At 46.5% G+C, this 13,754-nt stretch overlaps 1 protein-coding gene across 1 annotated transcript; it reads left to right on the top strand.

Annotated features, from left to right (window-relative positions):
• The first annotated feature begins 3,147 nt into the window (after positions 1–3,147).
• OSTC (oligosaccharyltransferase complex non-catalytic subunit) lies at positions 3,148–9,610 on the top strand. The gene is made up of 4 exons (XM_069976815.1): positions 3,148–3,443; positions 5,640–5,733; positions 6,557–6,754; positions 9,369–9,610. The coding sequence occupies exons 1-4, from the start codon at positions 3,305–3,307 to the stop codon at positions 9,385–9,387; spliced, it is 450 nt and encodes a 149-aa protein (XP_069832916.1). The 5' UTR covers positions 3,148–3,304; the 3' UTR covers positions 9,388–9,610.
• Positions 9,611–13,754: the final 4,144 nt, after the last annotated feature.

Here is a 13,754-nt window from a genome sequence, read left to right as displayed (position 1 = left end):
AAGCCTACACACATGTATAATGTCCCTTTGGTGGTATTATTGTAATATGCTGAGGGTATTGTGTTGCTGGGTGGTGTAGTGCAACCTTAGGGCTCACCTTCTGAAACCTTCCTGTCACGGTGGGGTCTGAGGGTGCTGGGGCCCTTGTCTTCAGCATACATGCAGGGACATATAATTTTTAATAAAAGTCTTCACACAATAGCGGGGAAAGTATATTAAGACTTTACTTGAAGGATAACTATATACAATCCAATACAGGGGCATCTGATGATGGCACACTGTTGGCTTGGTCAGAGTCCTTTGCTTCGGTGGGAGGGTTACCTAGGTTACTATAGCTTAGACTTGGTCGATAAATAGGGTCTCAAGTAGACAGACCTGTTCCAGGGACTTTGCGGTTTTCCAGCCTTTATAAGGTACGTGTGAATAGGTACTTGAAGAGACTTGATGCTGTCAACGCCAGACTACCAACTGTTACTGACAAGATCGCACAGCCCTTCTGGGTAGAAGGTGGGCGGAGCTAGCTTTGCACGCCACACAGCCAGAAGTGCTTCCGCGCGAAACAGATGTAGCTGTTGCTCTCACTGCATCATTTCATACACCTTTCTGATTGTGAAGTTTTCACGTGGAAAATAAAGTGTACAGGATCTGCAGCAGATCAGATGGCCCAGATTTGATTTGCTTTGAATCTGCAACTTCAAATCTGCTTCAGATTCTGTAGGTGTGAACGAACCCTTAAAGAAGATACTGCGTTGGGTGAGTGCCATATCTTTTTCTACATTTAAATATTGTTCCCTTGTGTTGTACATATAGAGCACCACCAAAGAGTTCAGCCACCCACACTAGGCAGAGCCATAGGCAGCGCCCGACTTGGTTTTTCTACATGCACCTGTAAGAATAATAATTTGTCAAATAAAATAGAAAAAAAGGCACTTTTGGGCACTTAAATGTTTATGCCATTTACTATAAGCTGTATTGAGTGATTATGGCGATACCCATTTTTGTTTTACTGCTTATAAGAAATAATAAAGAATTACTTTACATCACAATATTCTGGCCTCTGATCCAACCTTCTTAAAAAATAAACCATTAAAGGGGTTGTCCAGCAAAAAATCGTTTTCTTTCAAATCAACTGGTGTCAGAAAGTTATATAGATTTGTAAGTTACTTCTATTTACAAATCCTCAGTCTTCCAGTACTTATCAGCTGCTGTATGTCCTGCAGGAAGTGGTGTATTCTTTCCAGTATGACACAGTGCTCTCTGCTGCCACCTCTGTCCATGTTAGGAACTGTCCAGAGCAGGAGAGGTTTTCTATGGGGATTTGCTGCTACTCTGGACAGTTCCTGGCTGCCCATCAGTTTTTACTTATTACTCTGCAGTTGCAGAGTTTTGGATGTCAGACAATAGCGATAAAAGGCATCGCTTCATAGTGCAGATATATAGAGGACAATCAATATATACCCGACTCTCACCTGCAAATTTAGAGGCACAACACTCACCAGTGTATAGAGCCGGTCAGACTATTAATGTGAATAGATGGCAGCCGCTTCATGTGTATCCCGTGCCAAGGATGAAGCAATGCAGAAGCCTCTTCTCCTCTATGCTAAATTGTGCCAAAACCAGAAGAGGATCAAACTGCTGTTGTACATGGCTGGATTATACTTGCTGCCACTACACTTTTTGGGTGGGTTCACACTACAGAATTCTCGCGGATAAACTCTGTGGAATTCCGTCGGCTGTCCGCGCGCACGGCCGCACGCCTTTCCGCCGGCTCCAAAGACACCATTCTATGGGCCGGCGTATTCCGCTATCCGCCGAAAGAAGTGACATGTCACTTCTTTCAGCGGATAGCAGAATACGCCGACCCATAGAATGGTGTCTATGGAGCCGGCGGAAAAGAGAGCGGCCGTGCGCGCGGACAGCCGACGGAATTCCGCAGATATTATCTGCGAGAATTCCGGTGTGAACCCACCCTTTCGGTGGGATTACCCACCTGGGACCTGCACCTGTTTTAATCTGTGCGGAGGACAGGAGGCAGGGAACCTTGGCTCTCCAGCTGTAGCACAACTACAACTCCCATCATGCCTGGATAGCCAAAGCTAAAGCATTGGCAGTCCAGACATGATGGGAGTTGTAGTTTTGCAACAGCCGGAGGGCCAAGGTTCCCTACCCCTGAGTTTTTGATTGATGGCCCACTTATTTTTGTAAGGGTCCTTTTACACTATTATTATTTACACACATTATTGAAGCCAAAGCCAGGAAGAGACTATAAACAGGGAACATGTCATAAAGGAAAAAGAGTTCTCCTAATTTCAAATCCATTCCTGGCTTTGGCTTCAAAAAATCTGTCAGTTAAAACTGTGTGTAAAAGGACCCTCCTATTCTACCTTGTTAGGACACGTGCACACAGGCAGAAGCCTCCCCAGTGCGCTCCCCTGCGGTTTGTAGGAATAATAAGGAATCTGTTGCTTCCACATATGCGGGTGTGCTGGGCTCTGTAGTGCACATAGGCTCCATACACAGCACAGTGACAGCTCTATGAGGGTGTGCTGGGCTCTATAGTGCACATAGGCTCCATACACAGCACAGTGACAGCTCTATGAGGGTGTGCTGGGCTCTGTAGTGCACATAGGCTCCATACACAGCACAGTGACAGCTCTATGAGGGTGTGCTGGGCTCTGTAGTGCACATAGGCTCCATACACAGCACAGTGACAGCTCTATGAGGGTGTGCTGGGCTCTGTAGTGCACATAGCCGCCATACACAGCACAGTGACAGCTCTATGAGGGTGTGCTGGGCTCTGTAGTGCACATAGGCTCCATACACAGCACAGTGACAGCTCTATGAGGGTGTGCTGGGCTCTATAGTGCACATAGCCGCCATACACAGCACAGTGACAGCTCTATGAGGGTGTGCTGGGCTCTATAGTGCACATAGGCTCCATACACAGCACAGTGACAGCTCTATGAGGGTGTGCTGGGCTCTATAGTGCACATAGCCGCCATACACAGCACAGTGACAGCTCTATGCGGGTGTGCTGGGCTCTGTAGTCTCGATGAGGGTGTGCTGGGCTCTGTAGTGCACACACAGCCCAGTGACAGCCCGCACACGGCCCCATCCCCGGCGGCGGCAGCGGTGACCACTTCCGGCCCGTGTTCCCGCCCCTCTCCGGCTGCGGCGCCACGTCAGGCCTGTGCAGCTCCGGTCCCTGCTGACTGCTTCCCCCGGAGGTGGCTGGCGGTGAGTGGCTGCTGTGCCCGGTGTGTAGTTATTGTCCTCCGGTGCTCGGGGTGTGTGTAGCCGCAGGATGGAGAGCCTGTACCGGGTGCCGTTCACTGTGCTGGAATGTCCGAACCTGAAGCTGAAGAAGCCGTCCTGGCTGCACATGCCCTCCGCTATGACGGTCTATGCCATGGTGGTGGTCTCCTACTTCCTCATCACCGGAGGTGAGAACCGGCATCACTCTACTCACTGCAGCGGGTGCTGTGCCAGGGAACCATGGGTGCCACACTAAGGGGGCACTATACTATGGGGGGCATTATCCCTGGCACTACACTATGGGGGGCACTATACTATGGGGGGCATTATCCCTGGCACTACACTATGGGGGGCATTATACTATGGGGGGCATTATCCCTGGCACTATACTATGGGGGGCACTATACTATGGGGGCATTATCCCTGGCACTACACTATGGGGGGCACTATACTATGGGGGCATTATCCCTGGCACTACACTATGGGGGGCACTATACTATGGGGGCATTATCCCTGGCACTATACTATGGGGGGCACTATACTATGGGGGCATTATCCCTGGCACTACACTATGGGGGGCACTATACTATGGGGGCATTATCCCTGGCACTACACTATGGGGGGCACTATACTATGGGGGCATTATCCCTGGCACTACACTATGGGGGCACTATACTAAGGGGGCATTATCCCTGGCACTATGCTATGGGGGGCATTATCCCTGGCACTATAATATGGGGGCACTATACTATGGGGGGCATTATCCCTGGCACTATGCTATGGGGGGCATTATCCCTGGCACTATACTATGGGGGGCATTATCCCTGGCACTATACTATGGGGGGCATTATCCCTGGCACTATACTATGGGGGGCATTATCCCTGGCACTATACTATGGGGGCACTATACTATGGGGGCATTATCCCTGGCACTATACTATGGGGGCACTATACAATGGGGGGCATTATCCCTGGCACTATACTATGGGGGCACTATACTATGGGGGGCATTATCCCTGGCACTATACTATGGGGGGCATTATCCCTGGCACTATACTATGGGGGCACTATACTATGGGGGCATTATCCCTGGCACTATACTATGGGGGCACTATACTATGGGGGCATTATCCCTGGCACTATACTATGGGGGCACTATACTATGGGGGGCATTATCCCTGGCACTATACTATGGGGGCACTATACTATGGGGGGCATTATCCCTGGCACTATGCTATGGGGGCACTATACTATGGGGGGCATTATCCCTGGCACTATACTATGGGGGCACTATACTATGGGGGGCATTATCCCTGGCACTATACTATGGGGGCACTATACTATGGGGGGCATTATCCCTGGCACTATACTATGGGGGGCATTATCCCTGGCACTATACTATGGGGGGCATTATCCCTGGTCACTATACTATTGAGGGGCATGACCCCTGGTCACTATACAATAGGGGGAGGCATTACCCCTGGGACTATACCATGGGGGGGGGGCCTTACCCCTGGCACCCCCACCCACCCCCATGCTATTAGTATAGCACCATATGGTGCAGTGTTCACAGATATATAAGCAGGGCAGGGTCTGAGCTGGCACAGGGCCCGCCAGTCTTCTGTACCCAGTTCACATCACTATTCTCCAGTGCCTTCCACATATACACCAGCAACCAGTCACATTGGGATGCCAGCCTATCCGTGCACAGACAGTGACAGGTCGCTCTGGCTCTTCTGGCCTGAACATAGTGGCCATACATCTAGCTACTTTGACTATTCAGCCACCTAGAGTGATGTCCGTGCAGCCCTTGCCCTGTATACATTACCTCTGCACAGTCCCTGGTGTTGTTCTGTCCTCTGCAACTGACCCTCTGCCAATCACTGGTTGCGGCGGTCCCGGCCTGTGATTGGCTGAGCGGCCTGTCAGCGCAGTCTTGTAGCAATAATGTTCTTTGTTGCCCATAGCAACCAATCACAGCTCCGCTTTCAAATATTAACGACCACACCTAAACAAAACATCTGTAGTATGTATTACCAGGGAAGCCGCATACATGATCCATACTGCATTACACAACTCTCAACAATAAGTGGACTAACTGGCTGTAGACACTGAGCAAAAATGGCAAAATTACTGCCATGCTCAGAGTCCTGCAGTATTTCTATGGGAGGGTGCGTGTGCCTCCGCTTCCTTCCCTCTCCACTGAAAGAATTGACATGTCAGTTCTTTGAGCGGAGGCACGTGCACTCTTCCATAGAGATACTGGAATTCTGCCGTTTTTGCTCAGTGTGAACTGGGCCTAACATTGGATGGGCAGGGGTTTAGGGTCTGATGTGCCTAATAACAGCAAAAGCTGACTGAATTTCTTCTCGTCTTCTGTCTAGGAATAATTTATGACGTTATTGTGGAACCACCCAGCGTTGGCTCAATGACAGATGAGCATGGTCACCAGCGGCCAGTGGCTTTCCTGGCCTACAGGTGAGATGGCTGATGCGTGATCTGTGTACATACAGGATTTGTAAGCTGCCCATCAATCTTACTACTTGGCAAATGGAACACTCCAGCTTTACGTTACTTGTTAAAGTGACACCCCCTTTTTGCATTATGACTTCTCTTCTCAGGTGTAAAGGGTAAATTGTTCAGTTTTTATACCTTATTTTATATCATACGTCACGTTCCAGTAAAAAATGATCTTTTATCATCTGGGGATTGTGCTACCTGGGCGAAGCATCACCTTAGCCCCGCCCACACCGCCACATAGGCTCCACCCCCGTGACAGCCATTGGAACAGAATTCGCGTGTATGACCAAGGGTGGATTCCGTCGCTCGTACCAGCACGCGGCGGCGCGCATCTCCGCCCGTGCTATAGACACTATTCTATGCACGGGCGGATTCCGCATTCCGCCGAAAGAATTGACATGTCAGCCCCTGCTGTCCATGTCAGGAACTGTCCAGAGCAGGAGAGGTTTTCTATAAGGATTTGCTACTGCTCTGGACAGTTCCTGACATGGACAAAGGTGGCAGCAGAGAGCGCTGTGTCAGACTGGAAAGTATACACCACTTCCTGCAGGACATACAGCAGCTGATAAGTACAAGAAGACTTGAGATTTTATAATAAGTAAATTACAAATCTAAATAACTTTATGAAACCAGTTGAGTTGAAAGACATTTTTTCTCCGGAATTCCCCTTTAATGACACAGTCCTGATAGCTAATAATTAAGATTTTATTACACTGCAAAATCTTTCCATAAATGTGTGAAATAAAACATTTTAAAAAAATATATATTTTTTTCCTCACAGGGTGAATGGACAGTATATAATGGAGGGCCTGGCTTCAAGTTTCCTGTTTACTATGGGAGGCTTAGGCTTTATAATTCTTGATAGGTCTAATGCACCGAATATTCCCAAACTGAACAGGTTCCTTCTGCTTTTCATTGGATTTGTCTGTGTCCTGTTGAGCTTCTTCATGGCCAGAGTCTTTATGAGGATGAAATTGCCGTAAGTAGCGTTTTCTGTTTAACCCTTAAGCGACCCTGGACGTACCCGTGCAGATGATCGGTGGTGGTATAGTGGGGAGATCGCTCGTCCCGGAGGAGCGATCTTTGTACCTGAAGCCGGCCGGGGACCGCTCCAAGATGGCGCTGTCCCCGACTCGGCACTCGTTTGTTTTCGGCTGCAGCAGCCGAAAGCAAACGAGTGCCGATCTCATTGATCTTTGCTGTATAAGTATACAGCAAAGATCTCAATTCGAGATCAAAGTGTATATACTAGAAGTCCCCCAGGGGGAATAACCCTAACCCCAGGGGGGAATAACCCTAACCCCAGGGGGGAATAACCCTAACCCCAGGGGGGCTTCTAGTATATGTGTAAAAGTAAAAATAAAAGTGATTTTAAGTGAAGTAAAAAGCCCCCTCCCCTAATAAAAGTCAGAATCACCCCCCTTTTTCCATGTTATAAATAAAAATAAACAAATAAATAAATAAACATGGTTGCTATCACCGCGTGCGTAATCGCCCGAACTAATAATTAATCACATTCCTGATGTCGCACGGTAAACTGCGTAAGCGCCAAAAAATCCCAAAGTGCAAAATTGTGCATTTTTGGTTGTATCAAATCCAGAAAAATTGTAATAAAAAGCAATCAAAAAGTCGCAATTGCGCAATCAAGGTACCGATAGAAAGAACGCATCATGGCGCAAAAAATGACACCTCGCACAGCCCCATAGACCAAAGGATAAAAGCGCTATAAGCCTGGGAATGGAGCGATTTTAAGTGATGTATATTTGTTGACAATGGTTTAAATTTTTTACAGGCCATCAGATACAATAAAAGTTATACATGTTATATATCGTTTTAATCGTAACGACTTGAGGAACATGCATAACAAGTCAGTTTTACCCCAGGGCGAACGGCGTAAAAACACAAACCCCCCAAATAAAAGAAATGCGTTTTTTGTGTTTTTTTTTCAATTTCACCACACTTTGAATTTTTTTCTGGTTTCGCAGTGTACTTTATGCAAAAATTCAGCCTGTCATTGCAAAGTACAATTAGTGGCGCAAAAAATAAGGGCTCATGTGGGTTTCTAGGTGAAAAAAGGCAAGTGCTATGGCCTTTTAAACACAAGAAGGAAAAAACGAAAATGCAAAAATTTAAATTGGCTGGGTCCTCTTAAGGGTTAACAAGAGGCGGCAGAAGGCGGTTATCAGAATAAGCAAGGCTACAGCGCCATCACATTCTTTTCTTTTTTTAAATTCTATATTTTATTCAAATTTTTCCAATTTTACAAAGAACAGAGAAAAACAGGGAAATGAGATAACGTCACACACAATGGGCGCCGGGGCATCCGCAGAGGTACATATGGGAGTTCCGCAGCACCAGAACGGGCCGCTTGCGACCCAGCGCCATCACATTCATAGTGACTGTGTGTGGTATTACACTATTGTCAGATGGAAGTGGATAGGAAGAATACTATGCACAGCCGCAATGAATTTGTCAGGGTTGTACACTAGAGATGAGTGAATCTACAGTAGGACAGTAAGTTATTCGTTCCAATCTGCATTCTGCTTATCAGGCTGCGGGCTCCCCTGGTGCTGGAAAAAGATGGATCCAGTTCTGGGAAACTATTGCGCACTACAGAACAGTTTAAGGGTACATTTACGCATACAGTGTGGCTGCTTGAAATCTGCAGCCGATTTGCTACCCATTGCACCTGACCCTGACCTGCTTACAGTTTTGCTACCCACTGAAGTCAGAGTGTCTGTCCTAAAGAGTATAAGGACTTAAGTGGTGATGCTGTGCATCTCCACTTGCATCCTTGGGCCATGAAGTAAGCAGCACTGTTTACTGCACACTAGCCCGCACTCCTGTCATAAGGGTTGGAGTCCTGGCTCTGAATGGGGGTTCCCGGTATAGAAGGGTATATCTGGTATACAGCCGAGCTCAGCTTGGGCTCACCTGGAGGCATATATTTTAAGGAAAGCAATGCTGTTCATTGCCCCTAAACTCTTGTGGCCAGACACTAAACAGCACCCCCCTTCTTTTACTCGCTGGGCCGAGGGCACCGCATACTACTTAGCAAAGAAGGGGTTAGGGCGGATGCCTAACACTGCCACTTAACCCCTTGGAGGCCAGACAGTAAGCAGCAAGTTGCTACCCATTGATACTCAGAGGCCAAAATGAAATAAGACATGGCTTCTGACCGATAGATATCGCAGACACCATTGGCGGTGGCATCTAGGAGGTTAATTGACTGATGCCAAGGGGTGATCACCACCGTCGGCTACGGTTAGCAACCACAGGGTATGGAGCAGACTCGCCTCTTTAGGTCACAACGCACTTCTCTTCTCGGCGGTCAGATGCTTATAGGTTTAACAACCAGTTAAGTTGCAATATAATTCTATATATTCAGTATTTATAGTATGCTAATTTCTCTTCAATGGATTAGAATCCTATAAATAAGGAAACCCAAAGAGTAAGCAATCTCTTCACTGTGCAGTCTTGCTGTTTGTAATGGACATACACGCCATATTATAACAGTACATACGGTGTTGACATTGCATTATGCTCTATTACCAGCAGGTATATGTAATATATATTTTCTTTTCTCTTTGCAGTGGATACCTTATGGGCTAAGCGTTCCATAGTACTAGCATTTTCAATTTGCAGTTCATGAGCAGTAATAATGGAAGGAATAAAAGATCCACACTGTAAACCTACATAGAAATTGCTTACATGTGAAGAATAGCGGACAAGGAATATCCTCAAGGACATTGTTTGCCAATAACAAAATATTTTTGTATATGGTTTTTTTCACATCTTTTGTTGTCTTTGGTTCAAAATTAAACTTTTTTGTTTACATGTGTTGATATTTATTAGGACTACTGTTCTATTTCTACTTATGTTAGGATATAGTATAATTTTCTTACTGACATAAACATGCACTTTTTCCTGGCTTAGGCTACGTTCACAGAGCCTCTGTTACAAATTTCGCATATCAGATTTGATGGGTAAAGGCCCTATTCCACGGGCCGACTTGAGGAGCAAACAAGCGCTCTCAGCGCTTGTTTGCTCCTTGTTCCCTGCTCACTGCCGCCACTATTCCACGCAGCAGCAGCGAGCGGGTGAGTGAGTCCGGGGGGCTGCCCAGGTGATCACTAGATCGTCCAGGCAGCCCATATCATACAGCAGCGTCTGCTACTGCAGCTCCTATTCCACGGAGTGATGGCAGCAGATCGTTACTGTATAAGTTGTTTGTTTTTCAACATGTAGAAAAACAAACGACAGCAACGATCAGCCGACATGAACGATGTCTGCTGATTGTTGCCTTCTATTCCATGGGACGATTATCGGCCGTAATGGGCGATATCGGCCAAATACGGCCGATAATCGTTCCGTGGAATAGGGCCTTAAAATAGCACCACATATATCGGTATGTCTTACCGAAGGACAGACAGACACCATGACTGATCCCATTGTAAGGCAGTGGCAGCCATTATAAAAGGGAAACCATAACACAAATAATAACATGGAAGGCAGTTGTCTTCTCAGAAATGATTATAAAGTGTTTTTTTCCTGCACTTGCTACTGCATCAAGGCTTCACTTCCTGGATAGCATGGTGATGTCACTTCCTGGATTACATGGTGATGTCACTTCCTGGATTACATGGGGATGTCACTTCCTGGATAACATGGGGATGTCACTTCCTGGATAACATGGGGATGTCACTTCCTGGATAACATGGGGATGTCACTTCCTGGATTACATGGTGATGTCACTTCTTGGATAAAATGGTGATGTCATGACCTGACTCCCAGAGCTGTGTGGGCTGTGGCTGCTGGAGAGGATGATGGCAGGGGGACACTGAGGGACACAGGGCATTGGAGGGACACTGAGCATCCCTCTGCCATCATCCTCTCCAGCAGCCACAGCCCGCACAGCTCTGGGAGTCGAGGACAAGTAAGAGATTTCAGAAAGGTCCGACCTCTGTACCCCTCAGCGATCCCCAGATCTGCCCCCAGCTCCTTTGTTTTGAATAGAGCCGCAGGTATGGCACGTGACGTACGGCTCAAATTCTCTATGGAGCTGCTGAGTGGAGTGCTGTACTCTAACGGCTCCATGCATTCTCTATAGGGGGACTGGAGTGAGATGAATACTCTGCTCTTTCTAGCAGCTCCATAGACAATGAATAGAGCCGCGGGTCACATGCCGTACCCGCGGCTCTGTTCAAAACAAAGGAGCTTGGGGGCGAACTAAAGGGGAACCGAGGTCGGATCCACCACAATCTCCTACGTGTCCCCTATCCTGTCAATAGTTTGGGGAAAACCTTTAAGATATTAGTATATATTAGGTTAACCCATTCAGGACCGCAAATGCAACTGTACGTCCATTTTTAGGGTGTGTTCCTTTTCATGGATGTACCATAGCGTCCGTGGATGAAATGGGCACATACGCTGTGCCTTCTGTGGTGGGTCCTGGCTGTCGGGGAAGGCCCTGCACTCGCCACAACTGCCACGCTCGGATCCTGGCAGTTAACCCTATAGATGCTGCGGTCAGTGTGATGGCAATGTCTATAGGAAGAAGAGAGGCATAATTCTCCCTCTGTGTACCATGCCTGTCAACAAGCAATCAGATAGTGAAATCCCATATGTGGGACAGTAAAATAAAATGTAAAGAAAATAAACTATAAAGTGTAACACCCTCTTTCCCACCCCCCCCACCCCCCCCCCAAAAAAAAAAATTATATATAATTTTTTTTTTTTATATATATATATATCATATAGCATACCCCGCTGTCGGACTTCTCCTTTAAAGCATTAGTGGAGGTATCTGGCTCTGTAAACTAGGAGATTGATCAGGCATTCTTTTAGTTGCCCATAGAAACCAACCAGAGCCCTTTTAAATATTAATGATCTGTAGTAAAATGAAAGCTAGCTCTGATTGGTTTCTATGGGCTACAAAGACCATTGTTGCTATGTTTGGAATATGGCCGCCATCTTAATGGCACCATAATGGATTAAGGGCATGTTTCTTCCAATAGAAAAGTGGTCATGTAGTGAATCAAGAATCGGATTAGCAAATTCTCTTGTGGTTCAAGAGTTATGAACACAGAAATTTCCTTTGTGATCAGCTTTTAGCTCTGTGTTTGGCACCAGGGACAACACCTTGAACACATATAGCTGTGAACACAGTAGCTGTGTATCCCTGTTTCCAACTCTCTGTGTTGATGGCTTTTAAACCACAAGAGAGATTATAAATTTGATTGCAGCAATGGATTTATAAGGTAATTTTGGTCTTTTATGTGCTATGTGAGAACCTTTCCATTGCAAATACTTGCCCTTGATCCAAGATGGCGGTCATGTCCCAGACATAGGCTGCCCTCACACATTCTGTGTTCTCTCCATGAAACCCACACGTCACGGACGGTGAATGCCTGTCTGCCAACAATCATCTATGTCCTGAACTGTTTCCCTGCCCAGCACGATGCATCAATATCATGCTGGGAACAGGGAAACAGTTTGGATCTCTGCAGCACTAATGACAGAGCCGCACGTGTCGTCAGTGTTTCATGGAGAGAACGCAGAACATGTGAATGCAGCCATAGCCTGAAAATAGTCTCCCTCACCTATTAATTGGGATGTCATTTTTTTTTTTACTTTCTAATGTAAAAGGATGTCCTGAGATTTTTGTCTGTCCGTGTGTGTATACAATAGGTAGATAGCAAAAAAAAAAAAATAGGCAGCACTACCTTGAAGTTTGGTGCCAGCGGATCCAGGTCTCGACTAGATTAAAGAAGGGAAACAGATCACTGATCTCAGGGAGACCAGCGAAACGACAACACTGCCGGCTGCTAGTGAAAGCGCTCAATGCAGTGAAATCCTAGGTGCATTGCCCCCTGGGAAACATGAATATACAAAAGAAGAGCCTGTGGACCCTCATTGAAGAGTCTCAAAACACGGGACTAGCCAGATATCCCTCTGGAAAGGACCCAGCCAAAGGGTGGCTCCTGTAGGGAAGTGGCCCTATGAGTCAATGTAATGACAAGAAAAACCAAAGCCAGGTATCCATCCACAGGGGGCAATGCACCTAGGATTTTACTGCATTGAGCGCTTTCACTAGCAGCCGGCAGTGTTATCATTTGGCTGGTCTCCCTGAGATCAGCGATCTGTTGCTCCCACCTAGCCAGAATCCTGCTCCACACTGATGAGGGGCAACACCCCGAAACAGCTGTATCTGAATGGATACCTGACCTTGGTTTTTCCCTTGTCATTACATTGACTTATAGGGCCACTTAATATTGTGGTTTGGTGGTTTCCTTACAGGAGCCACCCCTTGGCTGGGTGCTTCCCAGAGGGATATCTGGCTAGTCCTGTGTTTCAAAACTCTTTGATGAGGCTCCACGGGCTCTTCTTTTGCATAGACTGTGAGGAAATAGTAGTAGAAAGTCCTCAGAATTGTGAAGCAAGATGAACATAGGTTTATTCAAACGTGCAGCAAAATCCATATGGACGGAACGTTTTAGTGGCATCACGCCACCATTTTCAAGCGTGATGCAATGGCGCCATGCCACTGAAACCTACCCTAATGATGCTTACATGGGAATCCATTTATCGGTACCTTAAATTTGAGAAGAGATTCTTCCACCTCCAGGCAAGTATAACTACTCCATTAAAATGAGCAATTACCTGGTTTTAATCCTGACTGAGAATTTTGAATTACTATAATAATTATATATTTTTTAAATTTTTATTGGCTAAGATTAGCCTCTTATGAACCGAGCTAATTCTGGCCTCAAGGCACCTATAGTAAATGAGCTACTAATTCACATTCACACTATGTAGGCATCATTTGGTTTTACTTTTTAGGATGTTAGAAGCCTTAGAGCACAGGTGTCAAAGGCTTTGGCTGTCCAGGCATGATGGGAATTGTAGTTTTGCAACAGCTGGAGGACCTGAGTTTGACAGCCCTAGAAGGTTAACAGCAATCTTGCTAATTTTCATGA

This window comes from Dendropsophus ebraccatus, chromosome 7, assembly GCF_027789765.1.
Source record: "Dendropsophus ebraccatus isolate aDenEbr1 chromosome 7, aDenEbr1.pat, whole genome shotgun sequence".
NCBI lineage: Eukaryota > Metazoa > Chordata > Amphibia > Anura > Hylidae > Dendropsophus > Dendropsophus ebraccatus.
Note: the sequence above shows the minus strand (reverse complement) of the source record. Positions and strands in the feature narration are given on the sequence as shown.

What these genes read in the sequence shown, in the direction of transcription:
- OSTC (XM_069976815.1), top strand. Translation starts at nt 3,305, where the DNA reads ATGGAGAGCCTGTACCGGGTGCCGTTCACTGTGCTGGAATGTCCGAAC. An exon ending in CTACTTCCTCATCACCGGAG is followed by an intron (nt 3,444 to 5,639) that starts GTGAGAACCGGC and finishes TCTTCTGTCTAG; the next exon opens with GAATAATTTATGACGTTATT. An exon ending in GTGGCTTTCCTGGCCTACAG is followed by an intron (nt 5,734 to 6,556) that starts GTGAGATGGCTG and finishes TTTTCCTCACAG; the next exon opens with GGTGAATGGACAGTATATAA.